A 17936-nucleotide genomic window follows, 5' to 3' on the forward strand; every position below is an offset into this window, starting at 1 on the left:
CCTGTAAGTGTTGTGTGCACGTCTGTGTGAGTTTTATGAGTTCCTGTCTGAATATGTTTGGAGTCCAGCATTCAACATCAGGTATCATCCTCAAGCCTCTTCTCTACCATATTTTTGGGCCCCACTGTTTGGTCTCACTGTTTGGCTAGACTGGCTGACCAGTGAGCCTAGGCTCTTCCTGTCAGGAAGATTCCTTGCTGCCCTGGGATGCAGACAGGTATCTCTGGTGCCAGAGTGATAGAGCCTTCCTTGAACTCAGGTCCTCACACTTGCCCCACAAGCACTTTGCCAATGACACATTCCCTCAGGCCCCAGCCACATTGCTTTTAATGCATGGACACAATGGACACAGAAAACATGTGTAGCAACAGTGTTTCTATCGCATAAGCACAATGGACACAGATGACAGGTGTAGCAACAGTGTTTCTAACACGTGGACACAATGGACATGGGAGACAAGAGCAGCAACAGTGTTTCTAACACGTGGACACAATGGACACAGAAGACAAGTGCAGTAACTGTTTCTAACACATGGACACAATGGACACAGTGTTTCAGGATGACAGAAGCCACATTTCTATGAGTACCCCACAAAGCCCAATGTGAAACTGCAAATCTCCCTAACTTCTACTTCCAAGTCTGTGGGCTGACCAGCCTACAGGGCAAGTCTAGAGAGGAGGCAACACTAAGTCAGGCCAGCTCTGTTCTAATGCACCAGGGACACTGGCAAGATCACGGGTGGCCATATATGCAACATCTTGCCTGATGACCACATTTCCAACATCTGAAGCCATGCCTTAATATTCACATAGTGTCTGACTCTGGGGATGAAAAATGTCATAAGTTTATGGGGAGAGCTGTTACAATCTAAAATGTAAAACCAAGATGACAGGGCCAGAGAGATGGATGGCTCAGCAATTGAGAGCGCTTGCTGCTCTCCAAGAAGACTGGTTCCCTCTCCAGCACCTACATAGAGGCTCACAATGAGCTGTGACTCAAGTTCGAAGGGATCCAAAGCCTCCTCAACTCTGCAGGCACCTGGCATTGAAGTGGTGTACAGACATACATACAAGTACACCCATACATATACATAAAAATAAAGGGGGTTGGGGATTTAGCTCAGTGGTAGAGCGCTTGCCTAGGAAGCGCAAGGCCCTGGGTTCGGTCCCCAGCTCCAAAAAAAAAAGAACCAAAAAAAAAAAAAAATAAAAATAAAAATAAAGGGAAAAAACATGGTGGCCATTACAGAAATAATAGCTATTCTACCAGAAGTTGGTAAATGTGGTCTGAAGACTACATTAGCCAAGGGGTCTTCAGTAAAACAATTAATTCCAGGTAAAAGCTTTCATTGCTGCTACAGATTAGATTATTGGTTTATAATGAAATGACCCCCTCTTCCAGTGGCCTCAAAAGCAGACCTGTAACTTTAAGCTCTGTCTAAGAAACGAAAACGGGTTAGGGATAGTTTTATGCTTCCTTAAGGAAAAGGTCAAATGGACAGAGTGTTCCTGTTCAAACCAGCATGGAGTAAGAACTGGCTGAGGTAGGTCTCACAGCCACAGTAGTACTTACCAGATCCAGGGCAGAGCCTCCACCGAGATACTCCATGATTATCCATAATTTAGTATCCTGCAGAAGCAGAAATAAGAGGGAGTTAGTTTTAAAGCAAAACTAGAGAAATTTGTTAAGTGGAAAGAATATTTTGTTACTATTTTAAAGCCACACATTCCAGCCCCCCCTTTACCAGTATGTGACTTTGTTCTTTTCCAGGGCCTCTCTCGAAGCTCCTCTTCCCTCACACCTCCCACAGTTCTCTGCAAGGGACATGCATACTTGCAGGTTCGGGTACCAAGTGGGTTCTAGAATCAATGTCCTCATTGCTTATGTCTTTAAGGGACTCACTAGGGTTTGGGATAGACACACCAAAGTTCCCTTTCTGGCCTCTTGTCCCTTTGGGATAGAATTGCACCTTGGTTCTGAGAACACAACCTACCCGCCATGTGGTTCCTGTCACAAGGACTGAACCTCTGTTGTTCAAGGTGGGGAAATTCACCTGTACCCCCTCTCTTCTTGACTTGAACCAACCACCATCTATCTGTCTGGCACTCATTTCAGATCCAGTCCATGACGGCAATCCTCACTACCAACGGAGAGGAAGCATGTCAGCCACGTGCTAATGTCTGTCAGGGAGGTACTAATGCACAAACAATGTCAGTATTTGGTCTTTTCAGAATTGAAAGCAAATTCCACCAACCGAGGTTAATCCGAGATAGTCCTAGTGAAGTCTTTTGTTTTGTTTTGTTTTTTGTTTTGTTTTGTTTTTTGGTTCTTTTTTTTCCGGAGCTGGGGACCGAACCCAGGGCCTTGGGCTTCCTAGGCAAGTGCTCTACCACTGAGCTAAATCCCCAACCTGTGAAGTCTTTTAATGCTCTAAGAATAATCTCTCAAGCTTTTAAAGGGGCGGGCCTATTAGCATATGAAGGCCAAGTCCCGGTTGGGGAGAGGCACAGAGCCTCCACAGGCGTCTGGGTCTACATAAACATGGCATTTATTCATTGTAGTGGCTACTGGAGAAGGGCTGGCTTGAATTTCCAGAAACTTCAGCAGAAGGGAGGGTAAGAACAAAGTATAATGACATACATGTGTGGAGATGCCACACTAAACCCATCGGTCGGTCTGTGTGCTAAGCTAGAGGAGGAGGGAAGGAGGCAGCGGTATCCTGAGCACAGGAGCTCTTGTGTGAGCCCAACATTTGGGAGCCAGAGGCAGTGAGTTCAGGGCTGGTCTTGGCTACATAGTAAGTTCCAGGCCAGTTGGGCAACAGTTCCCTCAGATTGACTGCTGGTGAAGGCTAGTGCAACTCTTTCTAAGTACCCTAGAGCTAATAGCTAGAAACAAACTGTCTTGCAAAGAAGGCCACTTTCCGGGTGACAAAGGAGTGACTCTAAACTGTTTCCTTAAATGGCACTCTAACTTTTTGTACTCCCTCACAACCTCTTTAATGGTTTGTCCAACTGAGTTCCCATCTCTTGTTTTTTCCAGGCTTTAGGTCTGTTAACAGCAAAATGAGGTCCAGGCAGCGTTGCCTCCGCCCCTACCCCTGTGTAGCCTCAGAAGCAACCTTCTGCTCAGGTTACCTCACTGCTTCCTGGACAGCAAAACCCAAGTGACCACACCCTGGCCCTCAGATCTCACCAGGCTGACTGAATGTACTCTTCCTACGTCTACCCAGAGAAGCCAACACCCTCCTGACGAGCAGGAGGCACTGACCCAGGCTTCTGTCCCTCCTGACACCACCAGGGTCCTGTACTGACTGGAAAAGCTCTACAGCTCAGACTCAAACTCCTTCCTGGGGAGGAAGGTGATGTAGAAAGACCAGCCCTCCTATTTCTGTCTGATTTCCTCCAGGAACAGGCGGGGCACTGCCCAAACTCAGGGCAAACACTGCAGTTACCATTTCCTAACGACCAACCATGCTGCAGTCCCGTGTCTAACGCTCCTACATGTCCCCTGCCCACTCACAACAGCCTCAACAACAGAGGTGTGGAAGCCACATCAGGGAGCCCCACCCTGGTTGGACTGCCTTGGCAACAAGAGGTTGAGCAAGCCCAGTGTGCACTGCCACCCTGGGAAGCTGGACCAAGCTCTCTCCACAGCCTTCACCACCACGCCTCAATCTCCAAAACTCCAGCTGCCAGGCACTAAGGAAGGGGACAGCTAACACCGAGGAAGAGTGTGAGGAGAGCCAGGGTGGACGGGTACCTGGAGGGGAATGGCGCAGAGGAATAGCCTAGATTAGCAGAGCCATGTCCTGAACTCTCCCTCCTGCACACACTCCCCAGCTGCCCCTCACCCACACCTACTAACTGCACTGTGACCTGCCCAGCCTTCAAGGCGGTCCTTCGTGGTTCACAGGCTTACCTGCCTCCTCCCACTGGGCCCCTTCTCTGCCAGGCCAGAATAACCCCCAAACTACAGCTCCAACCATGGCTTCCTCTTTCCAGAAATGGGGACCAATAAGCCTGGTCCACCTCCCATTCTGATGAGAACAGAGTTGCTGTGGACATTAGGGTACAGTGTCCTCGGGGAACAGTTCTAAACCCATGGTCACAATGTGGCCTCAAAATCAAGAGACACAAATGTGGGAAAGGATTTTGTGCAGCAAGAATGCGGTGGGAGGGAGACTAGAGGGCAGCAACTTGAATGTACTTTATACATGTTTGAACTTGCCAGAAAAAGAACTCAATACACTTACATTTTAAAAACGGGAACGAGGGAAGAGTCCTGTCTTAGAACCTGCTGGTGTGCACAGAATCACGGCACAGCTCTGAAGTCTACACCCCAAGGCCTGTCAGCACACCATTCACAACACCAGCACTGCAGAGGGCACCTGAAGTTAGCCATCTGTTGGTTCCACCAACAACCCTCAAACAAGAACCCATCAAAAGGTATACGCCTGTCCGTGTCTATGGGTTCCAAGAGCCAAGCTGGTATCACACAATCCAAGGGTGCTCAAGTTCCTCATGCAAACGGCTGTCTCAGGTAACCCACACACAGCTGCCCACATCCCTTTATCATCTCTAGGTTGAAGAGCCTCTCTACGGCAACAGTGATGTAACTGCTTAGGGAAGAATGAATGATGGGAAGGAAGAAGCCTGCACACCACCAATATATGCACACAACAGCCATCCCAGAGAATGCTCACACCAGAAAGCCAATTCAACCTTACTCGCCAGGCCAAGGGTGACCACTGCAAACGAACACTGAAGCAGGAAGAATGTCTAACCCACCAGGAGACATTAGGCAAGTCACTTAAATCTTCTGAGCTTCAGCCTGATGTGGTGGTGCCCCCTGCAATCCCAGCATGGGGTGGGGCTAGGCCCTGAGACATGAAGACTATGAGCTCAAGGCTAGTCTGTGCTAGATAATCCGTTCCAGACGGGAGGTGAACCTGGGCCACAAAGTTCTAGCTCATATGTGTTCACCACCCACCCATGCAGAGCACAGTAACCGAAACCTCACAGCTCACATAGTGCTCAAGAGAGACAGTGACGTTCATTCACTAAGCAAATGCTGACATCAGTCATGACATCATCCATAAATGCCTGGAAATAAGCTGGTGAAACCAAATTGTCCCAATTAAGACGAATGATCACTTCAAAGCAAAATGGAACCTGGAACTGACTCGCCTGCACTGGAAGTCTCAGGGCAGGGAGGTCTGGGGAGGCCGCAGAGACCTGTCCTGGAGAAGGACCCTACACTAGCACTATGAGGAGGAGGGGTGACCATGCCCTGGAAAACCTGGATACCAGAAAACACACAAGCAGGCTTCATAGGACTGCAACAAAATGTACCTGAATTATTTTAATTTTTAAGGTGACCTCCATGTAAATCAATGACTTTTCCCATGAGGGATATAGGATCATTATTCAATAATTTTCTTAGTAAAATTCTGACTCTTTAAGAGTCAAAAAATATTTTGAAGCACTAAAGTATATATCCAGGTTGAGAAGCTTCCCTTTCGCCCTTGGCCCCCAAGCTACCTACCAGCCACAAGCCTACCAAGTTATTGTGGTACCTTGCATACTCTCATAGACATGGCTTTAACTTACACACACACACACACACACACACACACACACACACACACACACACACACACACACGGGGGGGGGGGCGGGGGGGGGGGAGAAGAGAGAAAAATCTTTCTCCTTACCAAAATGCTAATACTCCACTCACTGGGCACACCTTCCTTTCAACTGAAACTTCCCTACAGAGTATCCCGAGAAACCCAGAGTCTTGTCTCTCTTGCACAACTACTCCAAGTCCATGGACATCACGAGATTGCTGTGTTCACATCTGCCATTCTCCCATCAGAAAATCCAGTTCAGTTTTAAGAGGCAGCTGATCAATGGCTGTGCCTCCAGATACTGTCAAGTAGAGCCTCCAGCCATGTCTGCAAGTGTGCTTCCCCCCACTGTATATACACTGTATTCCTGTTTATGCTGCTGTCTGGGGGTTTTGTTGTCAGGCAGGTTTAGGTTTTAAGGCAAAGTCTTCATAACTCACAATCCTCCTGCCTCAGTCTCTCAGGAACTCAGATTACAGGTGTTACTTTAACTTCTGGTTTTATTGTTACAAGTTTCCTTACCGTAATGATGTGCCCCAACCCTCACCCCGTCCTCTGAAGTCCTAATAGGTGATTAGAAACTATTTTTGCTGAAAAGCCAATTAAAAAGCAGGCTGAAGACCTGGCACTTCTACTTTGATTTTGTATCTGTTTGTGTCAGTCCTGGAAAGAGAGAAGACATTTTAAAGGGAGACACTTCCCACTATCAGACTTGACATCCCCCAGACACTGAGATAGGAAGGGGTGTGCTAGTCAGGAGGAGGGGCCTGTCTGCCAGGAAGAGTTCACACTGACAACTGGACAGGCAACCTTGAAAGACAGACTGCCACTAAGTGTGAGACCATGCCTGGAGAGACTGCTCAGTTTTGCGTGCTTCTGACCTTCTACGTTAAATCTAAAGACGTCAGTGCCCGGGCTCAAGGGCAGACATGAAGCGCTGGGATTGGAGTGACTGAATAAATCTCCCTTCTCTGCCTTCCACTACTTGTGTCCTTGGTTGGTGCAAAGGAAATGGTTATCAAACACAGGCTCCTGGGACTGAAAGAGCCAGGCTTTGGCCCTGAAAACCTAGGAACCCCTGACCTGCTTTACTTTGTCAGGTCCCTGCTTGATTCCATGTACACATGAAAATCACTCACTGCAAAAGCCGGTGACACCCATCCTACCTCATCCTTCCTTTGGGCCAGCACAGAGAGCTGTCCTCAGCCTTAGTACTCATTCATAGAACGAGTATTAGGAGGCTGGGTTCTAGAACAAGAAACATCCTTCCTCAGGCCTGGGCTGGTCCCTTCAAAGATGGCTACCCAGCAGCTTCTGGACTATTTTGCAGAACCAGATCTGAATTAAAGACCAAGCAGACTACTTAATTACACACCCTCCTTACCCTTGGCCCCAGTTCTTCCTCTTTTTAAACCTAAAGCCAGAACCCCAAAGACCAACTTGGGATCACTGAACCTCTTTTCTGCCCCTCCTCCCAAGGCAAGCCTGGTCAAATCCCCTCTCTCTGGCACTCCCACTGTCTCTTTAACTGGTGATACTGGGATGGGCAGTTAAGCCTAGCCCACTGAAGCACAGAGAGATGGACGTTCAGCTTAGAAGTTCAGCCACACTAACCCCCCCCCCAATACCTTGGAACATGGCTGTCTTCAGAGGCAGCGTTTAAGGGGGGGTAAGTGAAAAGGAGAGTTTGTGGCAGCCATAGTTCAATCTGCACATGTCATTAGAAACACAAATCAGAACACCAGCAGATCTCATAAGGACACAAGGAGAAGCAAGGAGAGGGCCCTAAACATACAACCCTGCCGAGCCCTGGCTGCCGACTTCCAGCCTCCACAGGTAAAGGTTGATGTATCAGCTTGGGCCACCTACGTTATGGCGCATGCTGGAAAAGGCATGAGATCACACGGGTATGTTTGGAATGTTTGGGATTTGTTTCTTTTTCCATTCCGCCTCAGAATATTTATATGAGTGTAGTAAGAGATCTTACAGAAGCGATCCAGAACTGAATACAATCTGAACACATCTTTACACACACAACCTAAGGTGAATGCCATAGTAATTTCCGTGCACCTACCAAACTTCTACAAGGCAAACCGTTGAGTCATTGCTCTGTATCGCCACTCTATAAATATCATACTTAGAAGCAGCTCAGATTTCCAATGTCAGCAGCTGGTGCTGTTCACCGTGTACCAGATGCAGCATCTAAGGTAGGCATTAGCTGATGTGTGCTCTGTATGTCGGAAAAAGCAGAGCGCAGGAAATGTTTGTGTTTTCCTAATGTACAGTTGAGCTTCACACAACAGAGTCATAGCATAGCTCTGGGGGCACACCTGATGGGGCAAAAGAATGAAGAAAACACAACCAGGTACACGGGCAGGGAAAAGCTGGGTCAGGCGGGCTGAGCTCTGATAACGAAAGCCACAGCACCCCAAGCTCAGCCTGCATATTACACACAGTTGAACAGGAAGGCAGAATTACTGCATACTGCTGACCATGAGGAAGGGTTACAGAATACCGGTAAACAAGGATGCAGGCTTAGTTAATCTCAGTAGACGCAGTCTCTGTAGGAAAGCAATCTTCAGGCCCTGAACATCTATCTATCTGGCCGGAGAAAAATTATGGTGGCATTGTCTGAACATACTATCAACATTTGCACATGGGGGAGGGGTGGGAGATGCCCCCCCCCCCCCGCGCCGGGCTACCATGAGATTGGGAGTATGGGGTTCCTGAAAGGACCATGCCAGCAACACACAATCACTTGGGGCTTCCTCCGCCTCCCACAGTCAAGCACATTATTACATCTTTCTACTTCGTTCTGCCTCATTCATAGGCTTCGCTCATCTTTTCTCTTTTACCGTATGTAGCACTGTGGGTCCACCGTATGTAGCACTGTGGATTGGACCTAGAACCCCACCATGCCAAGCAGCTACCACTGAGCTACATCCCCAGTCCTCTTTCTTCTTAAAACGTGAACTTTGTAGTATTGGGGAGATCAGCCACAGCCAGAATGTTCCCATTTCTCTTTACTTTGGTAGTGTTTGCCTGAAGACAGGAATTTAGCATAGACACAGAGCAGCACTAACACCGCAAGCAAATGTGCTTGGAACTATTCCCAAGACCGGGAACCCGGTGACTGAAAGGGAGGTCCCACACCGACCCTAAGAACAGGGTGCAGAGAGGGCAGGGGTTGGAACACTTGCTCTGCAATCGCTGGGATCAGATTGAGCCAAGCAGCCGTGTAACCATGTACGGGCCTTTGACTCCAGTTCAGAGGGAAATGGAGATAGGGACTTGGCTCCCAGCCCCAGATCGAGGAAGGACCCAGCTTCTCACTAAGAGCTAAAGAGCCATAGGAGGTTGTCCCACGTGCACCTCTGGCTACCATGCATAGATGCACGGACCCAGAAACCCCTGTGTGCGTGCGAAGTCTGTAAATCTTAATGGCGTCCAGATCAGGAAAAATAAGCCAGGGCAGATTCCCCACAGGAAATAATATGTGTATTATTATTCCAGCAGGAGTCGGATGAGAGATCCACCTTATATTTGCGCTGTACCCTGAAGGCCTGTCAGTTCAATAACCAAACGGTAAGATCAGGACATGTGACAAAGGTCTGGGCCTGGCTTGGCACTGCAGGCTTTACGACATGGATTTTGTTTAAAAAGGAAAAAAAAATACATGAACGAATAAAAAATGCCCCTTTCTCGGAAGATGATCATGGACACAAGTCCTGTAGCCTGATTTGTAGATGACCTCTGCCCTTCGTAGATGTCACCGCCACCCACTTGGCAAGTTCACAACTCACTTTCCTCCTGTGTGCTCCAAATTCCAAAGCATCCACCTTGGTGAGCTGCCAATGGAAATGACGTGAGACAGACCCTGGCACGAGAGCGAGGCCCACAAACTGAGCTCCTGTTTCTGTATTAGCTCAAGTGTGTGTCCCTTCTGCATCCTGGGACCATGGGAGGGCAGGCTGTGGCGGAGACCAGCTCCCTGCTCCCGCTCCTTCTGCACTGTACTACTCAAAGGTTTCCAGTGCTTCACCTGAGCCGCAGTTCTGAACTGGAGCGTGCGTGCGTGCGTGTGCGTGTGTGCGTGTGTGTGTGTGCGTGCGTGTGTGTGCGTGTGCGTGCGTGCGTGTGCGTGTGTGCGCGTGCGTGTGCGTGTGTGCGCGTGCGTGTGCGCGTGTGTGTGCGTGTGTGTGCGCGTGTGTGTGCGCGTGTGTGTGCGTGTGTGTGTGTGCGTGTGTGTGCGTGTGCGTGTCCTATCAGGTATTTGCATAGCAGTAGCAATACAAAGTTAGGAAGTAGCAATGAAATGATTTTATAGTGTGTGTGTGTGGGGGGGGGTCATCACAACATGAGGAGCTGTATTAAAGGGTCACAGCATCAGGAAGATTGGTGATCACACCACCCTAAGCATGGCACAGACGCTGCAGGTGTCACTGAGGACTGTGGAATGCAGACTTGGCTCTGTGGAGATTTTGGTTAACAAAAGTGAACACCTGCATAGCACACATCAGAGGAGGCTTGGGAGGGTCTGAGCGCTAAGACATTTTCCCCTGCTGGACAGAGTAGCATCTGTGTGGCTTGCGAAGGGCTGTGACCTGTCACCCCGGGGTGGAGTAGCAGACTTGGTGAAGAGAAGCACACTGTTGAATTCAAGCACTGAAAAAGGCACAGGTTCTTAGTCAGGGTTTCTATTCCTGCACAAACATCATGACCAAGAAGCAAGTTGGGGAGGAAAGGGTTTACTCAGCTTACACTTCCACATTGCTGTCCATCACCAAAGAATGTCAGGACTAGAACTCAAGCAGGCCAGGAAGTAGGTGCTGATGCAGAGGCCATGGAGGAATGTTACTGGCTTGCTTCCCCTGGCTTGCTCAGCTTGCTCTCTTATAGAACCCGAGACTACCAGCCCAGGGACAGCACCACCCATAAAGGACTGGGTCCTCTCACTCTTGATCACTAATTGAAAAAATGTGTTACAGCTGGGTCTCATGGAGGCATTTCCTCAAAGGAGGCTCCTTTCTCTGTGATAACTCCAGCTTGTGTCAAGTTGACACACAAAACCAGCCAGTATACACAGATACCAGCTGATGGAAGTTCATTTTGTCAAAACTCTACTGACTACTGCCCTCTGGATACAAACTGGAGTATAACACATCCTGGGTGCTGACTGGGAAGCAGCTGGTAAGGTGACCTCTCAAGTTCAGGAGATCCTGGGACCAACACACAGGGGATATCAACGCAGTGAGCCCTGGAGGTAGCAGGAAAATATTTTAAGCTGAAGACATCTGCTTCTATTCAACCTCAAAGATTCACTTACCTGACCAAAAACAGCAGCGTCCGGGAAATGGGAATCATAAACCCTCTGAGAAGGAGGCAACCTACACCCACAAATCCCTTCTCTGAGTCAGGACCCCAGAAGACAAACTCAAAACCAAACCAGTACATGAGCACACACATGAGCGCGCACGCACACGCACACACACACACACACACACGCACACCACACCACGCGACATGATGAATGCAATCGAGGCTGCACCAGTAACTCTTCCACATCCAGCAATACCCCCCCCCCTTCTTCATCTCCCACTCTCTCTAATGCCCAGCTGCCTTTGCTAAAGGAGTAGCCACGAGAATGCATCTGTTGCCTATAACAGTTAATCTCCATGTCTGTTGTGGAGTGAGGTGTGCCTAGGCCATTACTAGGGAAGAATTATTTCTGGATCTTTCTGTGTGATCATTTCTAGAAGATAAAAGACGGGAGAAAGGTGAGCACTACACATGGGTGTCGGGGGGGAAGCTGTGCGTATGCCATACATGGAACTGAGGGGAGTAATGGAATGAGCTTGTACTGCAGCTGCCCCTAACGCCACACCCATGCCCAACCTGTGGACTGTCCCCTCTAAAACTGGAGCCAAACAAACCATTCTCATTCATTCATTCATTCATTCATTCATTCTCTCTCTCTCTCTGTGTGAGAGAGAGACAGAGACAGAGACAGAGACAGAGACAGAGACAGAGACAGAGAGAGAGAGAGAGAGAGCATGCACTCCCACCAGTGCACATGCCTGCACGAGTCCCAAGAAGTCAGAAGTGGATGTCAGATTCCCTGGAGTCAGGAGGTGAGTACTGGCAACCAAAGGAAGATACCAGGGAGAGAGGCAAACACTTTAGGTTCGGAGTTGGGATTGTTGTCTGTTGCATTTGGGGTTTTGAAACAATGTCTCGAATTACCTAGGAAGGCCTCAAACTTGCTATGTAGCAGGGAATAACCTTGAATTCCTGCCCTCCTGCGCTCTGAGTGCTGGGATTGCAGGCTAGCTCAGCCGCACTGAGCACTGCCCTAGTATTATAGCACGGAAAACCTAACATGGTGGTGCCTCTGAGAGGTCTTAAGGAGCCTCTCCAGGCGATCCACTTCGTGTTTCCCCAGCAGATGTCCTTCTCCCACAGGCCTGAGCCAGTGCTGCACTGCAGGGCTCCAGCAGCACAGCCCACTTACCTCCCTAGAACTAAGCCTTGTCTTTCATCAACAAGAAGCCCATTGCATAATATGATTAAGATTCTGACCTCCTAGCTCATGCCATGTTCAGGAACAGGGCAGCTTTAGAACAGAAGGCATCTGTGCTGCCACAACGATGTCCACTAGCACTTACTTTAAACCACAGGTAACAGCGGGCTGACAGCAGCTGCAGTTTTGTAAAATATTTAGCCTTACTGGGATTTTATTTCTATCCTACCAACTTTCTAGATAAAAAACCCAAGAGAGAACTGCCACAGGTCTCCAGGGACCTTCTTCAATTACACTAGGACAGGGTGTTCAGGAGAGAAGAAAGAACGCTGGACCCAGCCTCAGAAAGCACAAAGCAGAACTTTTCTATCTCCTGGGCACTGAGCCTGCCCCATAACTGATAGTGAAATAAGTATTCTTTGTGCTCTCAAAGCAAGAGCTCCTTGCTGGTGTTGGGTCTACTGAAGCTAAGCAAGGAGCTCCGCTTTGTCCCCGTCACTGTAATGGTACCATGGACTCGACAAGCCATTTTCATTCTCCAGGACAAGGGCAATCACTAAAGTTTAAAATTTACTCCTGCAGGGGTTGGGGATTTAGCTCAGTGGTAGAGTGCTTGCCTAGCAAGCGCAAGGCCCTGGGTTCAGTCCTCAGCTCAAAAAAAAAAAAAAAAAAAAATTTACTCCTGCAGAAAACAAACATGTGACTCCCATCACGGCAGCTGCAGCTGAGCCTGGCAGTCATGAATATAGCTGGTGACGCCAAATGGTAAAGAACACCACAGAGGGGGGCTGCCCTGACTGCAGACGTGAGAGGGAGGGGGCCCCTAGGCTCCCACACAGCACCAATTTTAAGTACCGCACAGAAGCCATGAGCAAATCCATCTTACCCTCTCCAGGTCACACAGCCATGTGCAACAGAGAACTGCTCTGGTGCTCACCAAGGCATCGGATGAGGCTTTTGTTCACTGTCAGAAGAAGGTCAACTCCAACTGCATCATCACAGCTACAGAGCGCAGGGAGGCCCCTAAACAAGAAGGAAGGTGCCCAGTGTGGCTGGCCCTTAAACCTGATGCCACAGGTCTCCACGTAACCATGACGACCCAGGGCCTATTAGACTGAAGCCATCCATTTTCTGTAGGCCAGTCTATGTGCGCTCACAGAGATGGCCAACTTGGCTCTTCTCAAAAACGCTGTGCCAAGCCGGACAGTAGGGATGCACACCTTTAATCCCAGCACTCGGGAAGTAGAGGCAGGCAGGTCTTTGTGAATTCAATGCCAGCCTAGTCTGCAACGTGAGTTCCAGGACAGCCAGGACTGTTAGGAAAACCGTGTGTGTGTGTGTGTGTGTGTGTGTGTGTGTGTGTGTGTGTGACAGAGACAGAGACAGAGAAGACTGAGAGAGGAGAGAGACAGACAGGTGCATGCATGTGCATTTGCACCAGACTGTGTGTGAAGGTGATCAATATATAAGCACTCACATCATCAAGCTTAGCAGCAAGTGCTAAGCTGAGAAATCCTCCCATCTCCATAACCACTCCACCTCACCCCAGCACTACAATTACAGGTTCGAGTGGTGTACACCCAGCTTCCCAAGGGGAGGTTAGAGGTCTGAACTCTCCTATCCAAGCAGTTCCAACCAAGCCATCTCCCTTGCCCCATGTGTTATTCTCTCAAGCAACAATCTAAGAGGGGAGCAGCTAAAGGAAAGAAAGGGTGAACTGGAGTATATTCAAATAGTCAAGCCCTGTCTAACTTAACTCTGAGTCAGTAGGGGCTGCTAACTGCGCCCTGGGGACAGTCTGACCTGCAGCTTTAGGGCAGTGTCAAACATCAAGGCAGGATCAGTCTTGTGAGCTGCTGAATTACAAGTCATAACACAAGCTTTCAACACTGAAGGCTGGGGGCTGTTACTGCGAGGTCACTGTTGAGGAAACAGTAGTGTCCTTCAAGTTAGAACGGAGACTCTGGAGAAAACGTATGAAGTTAGGAAAGCCTCCAGGACGCCTACCGGTGGAGAGTAGAAAATGACTTGAAGAGTTCTCCCCCAGTCGCTCCCTCAGCATGTCTGCAAGAGGGCAGGGGCACTCATTACCTGTCACATCCTGGTCCTGTGACTACAACCAGAGAGGCACACAACGCTGACAGGACAAGCTGTGAGGGGTTTTGTGGTGGCTGTGTCTAGCTTCCCTTCCACCGCCATGAGGAAAATCTACTGCAAGTTTTCCTTGAAAACAGCCTCAAAGAAGGATCCATATCCTTGACCTGTTCACCCACATAAAGCTTTTATTCTTATTTTCCTTGACATGTGGTAATTGCACATTTGTGGAACATGGTGTGACATTTCAACAAACATCTAGGGCAGACTGGTGGCACTGGAATAACTACTCTATCACTCCCTCATGCTGGGCAAAGAGTCAAAATTTTCTCTGCTATCAATTTAGAAAAATTCAGTTAGCTATTGCCAACCTCGGTTCCCCTCCTATGCTCTAGAACACAGAGACTCCTCCTCCGTCCACCCCTCACCTCCCCACACCTTTCCCAAGCTCTGGCTGTCGCTACTCCACCATCTAATCTAAGATCAGCTTCTGCCAAGCATTTCCACGGGGCCTGATGCATGGGCCCAGGTGTGCCCTGCCTCTCAGGAATTCACATCAAGGAGTTTGTTACATCTGGACTTGTGTTCAATTTGTGTGAAGATGTATCTGAGGTCTCTCCTGCCTTGGGTGGGTGGCTTTGCTTCCCCTGCAGGTTAGGGTTGGCTCTCAGCCTAACCTTGTGAAGAAAGGGTTCTCTGCATTGAAGTCTCCACCCCTGTGTGTTCTGAGTTAAAGTGATTATCCTGCTCTCGTCAACTCTTGGACATAAGGCCAGCTCAGCAGCAAGGCCTCAACGCACCTATGGTGCCAGCACTGCAAACCTGAGGCACAAAACCTGGGATCCGAAAGGAGGCCTCACTCAAACCTCCCCGAGGGAGGCCTGCTGAGAGAAGCTGTCGCCAAGGACCTGAGGACAAGAGAGAGGCTGAACCACAGTGAGCCTGACAGGAAAGTACTGGGAGGGGGGGCAGGCAAGGAAGGTAGTAAAGAAGGGCTATGAGACACAAGAAGCCCCAATGGAGAAGGCAGGCACCCTGCCAGACCTAAGGGCAAGGGTCAATGGCCACCCTGAAATAGCTGTGTCACAGGACTCCTTAAGTTTACAGCTAACCAGCAGGGAAAGTAAAGCAGCCACCCAAGGTAGGAGGAGAAACGTCAGAGGTATCTTCACACCAGTCCTGACAGAAAAGCGTCAAGGTGACAGTGACACTCAGAAGCCACTCAATTAGGGTTTCAGCCCTGAGACGTCTCATGTGAGCTAAACAAGTAGCAGAATGCACAGAGTCTGCACAGTTTGTGCCACCACCCTGGGAACAGGACATTTTTACCCTAATCTCAGTAACTGCTTCCTAGTTAATATGTTTCCTAGCCCTTTACCCTGCCTTCCAAATTTTACACCATTTTCCCAGAGGTGGTGGCAGATACCGGTCATTCCAGCACGTGGAGTTGGGAAGTCTAACACTCAAGACTCTGCCCCCAAAAGACAGACAAAACACACATTTAAGGAACCTCTTCAGCCCATCATGAAGCTCCAACCACAATCAACCCCAGCGGCCCATGGGGAGTTGGTTCAGGACCCCTGCGGATATCGTCTTAAGCCCCTTAGATTATAGGACATGCTATTGGTCCCTAATAGATACAGTCTTACACACACCCCAAAGCCGTATCTAGACTATGTGACATGTGCAGCAACAGAAATACTGCCCACCACGCACGCTGTTAAAGGGGAATGTTTTTAAAGTGTGTCCACGTCCAGCACACTATCCAAGTGTTGCATTTTTGTCACCAACCAAGGCTGAAAGGAAGGATCCCTGGGTGCAGAGCACAGACAAGAGAGCACCACAGGAGGTGCAAGTTAAGCTCTCCACACTGGGGCTCCCAGCCCAGTTGCCTCCCCTATCAAAGCATGGGGACTAGAGAGACCACTTTAAGAGGGAGTCTATGGGGCTGGGGATTTAGCTCAGTGGTAGAGCGCTTACCTAGGAAGCGCAAGGCCCTGGGTTCGGTCCCCAGCTCCGAAAAAAAAGAACCAAAAAAAAAAAAAAAAGAGGGAGTCTATAATCTGAACTCTGACAGAAAAATGACATCTACAGGGGAGAGGGAGGCATCTCAGATTTAAATCCTCAGGAAATGCTGCATAAAACCTTCCCAAGAGCCTGATAAACCTTTGAGAACAGCATCCAGCCTGCTAACCCAAACTTACTCAAGCTGCACCTACTGCATCTCCTCAGAAGCCCTGGAAGAGGCTCCCACCAGCACGGCCATTCCGGACCAGAGCCAGCCACCTGCAGTGGGCAGATGCCCAGTACATAGCACAACGGTGCGACTCAAGCCATAGGCCGCACCACCCTAGTGACCCCACACCGCAGGGCACGGCAGGTTTAAACAACAACCCAGACTTGTCATCTTCTTGCTGTCTCCAGACGCTTGGGATCACCGACCAGCACCATCGCACGCAGCTCACACACCCAGACTTTAAAGTTCATGCCCTGATGCTCCCCGGTGGCCCCCTTCCTCACCGCACACATCAGTGTCCACACGGGAAGGCCAAGAGCCTTCCTAAAGCCAACCTGGTTGTTCCCGCTGTTGCTTTGACTCTGAAATAAAGACAGAGAAGGAAAGGAAACCACACAAATGACTCCGACGATATTTATATTCCATTATTCACACCTCCTGTGCTTTCAAACTCAAGTCTCTAATTAACCAAAGTGACTAGAAAGAGTTCCATTTTCAGGAACTGAGATGCAGCTGGCTGGCGGCTCCCTGGGGTGAGGGAGATCTTACTGGGCAGCCACGCAATCACTTGACTTAGTGCCTAAATGCCACCATGGTAAGACCTGAAACTAGACGCTCCTCCTCCACAGTGGAGACACCCAAAAGAGTCAGGGGAGAACCCAGCGGCTGCACCCACCTTCTCCAAAGGCCAGGGAACAAATCTCTCAAATCGAAAATGAAGGTTCAGGAGAGAAAAGTACGCTCTCTGGAAAACAAAGTATGCTCTCAAGGTATAGGCAGCATTACACACAAGTCCAGACACTCCAGAGGTTCAATTTCTAGGAGAAATTTTCCTAGTGTCTCCCTTGGTCTCCACCCCAGACACCTGTCCTTCCATTTCCAACACCATCAAGAGTCTTTTCTGTAAGCTGCTAATTCTTCAGAAACCTCAGAAATGGATCCAGGAAACTGGACTTGACCTCTTTCCCTACTGCTCCAGATGTGACCTTGCTGGGTGCACCAGGCACAACTGACTGGCCTTCACCAACCTTCCCCGCCAACTGTCTTTGCTTCACTGTACCTACGTGGTTCTGGGGGCAAAGTATTTCCTCTGCATGGTAGCCACAGCAGTGGGCAAGCTCAGAGAACAGGCATCCAGGAATCGTGAATATTGGCCCTATAGGTGCATCTGAGGGCTCAGAGGTCACAGAGGCCCTACAGCCTTTGAATCCAAACACATGGAAATCACACACATTTGTAACTACCAGGAGGGAGCTGGCCTGGGAGACCTAGAGCTGTCTTCCCACATGGAAGGACCTGGAAGGACCTATGGGGAAGACCGCATCTTGAATACACTAGGAACATCTGCCTTGTGCTTTCAATAACGCAGAAACAAACCCAGCCAAAGCATGCTAGGAACTTCCACCATAAGCCAAACAGGTAAATCAAGAGACCTTCCTCAGTATCCAACTACACAG

At 49.2% G+C, this 17936-nt stretch overlaps 1 protein-coding gene across 5 annotated transcripts in view; it reads right to left on the reverse strand.

Annotated features, from left to right (window-relative positions):
• Stk24 (serine/threonine kinase 24) overlaps positions 1 to 17936 on the reverse strand; it is a 96244-nt gene that overhangs the window by 22831 nt on the left and 55477 nt on the right. For all 5 annotated transcript variants that reach the window (XM_087586281.1, XM_087586278.1, XM_087586280.1 and 2 more), the window contains exon 3: positions 1573 to 1629. In XM_087586281.1, the coding sequence (XP_087442407.1) occupies positions 1573 to 1608 (36 nt within the window). In that variant the 5' untranslated portion in view covers positions 1609 to 1629. The remainder of the gene's footprint in view (positions 1 to 1572; positions 1630 to 17936) is intronic.

This window comes from Rattus norvegicus, chromosome 15 (assembly GCF_021556685.1).
Source record: "Rattus norvegicus strain SHRSP/BbbUtx chromosome 15, alternate assembly SHRSP_T2T, whole genome shotgun sequence".
NCBI lineage: Eukaryota > Metazoa > Chordata > Mammalia > Rodentia > Muridae > Rattus > Rattus norvegicus.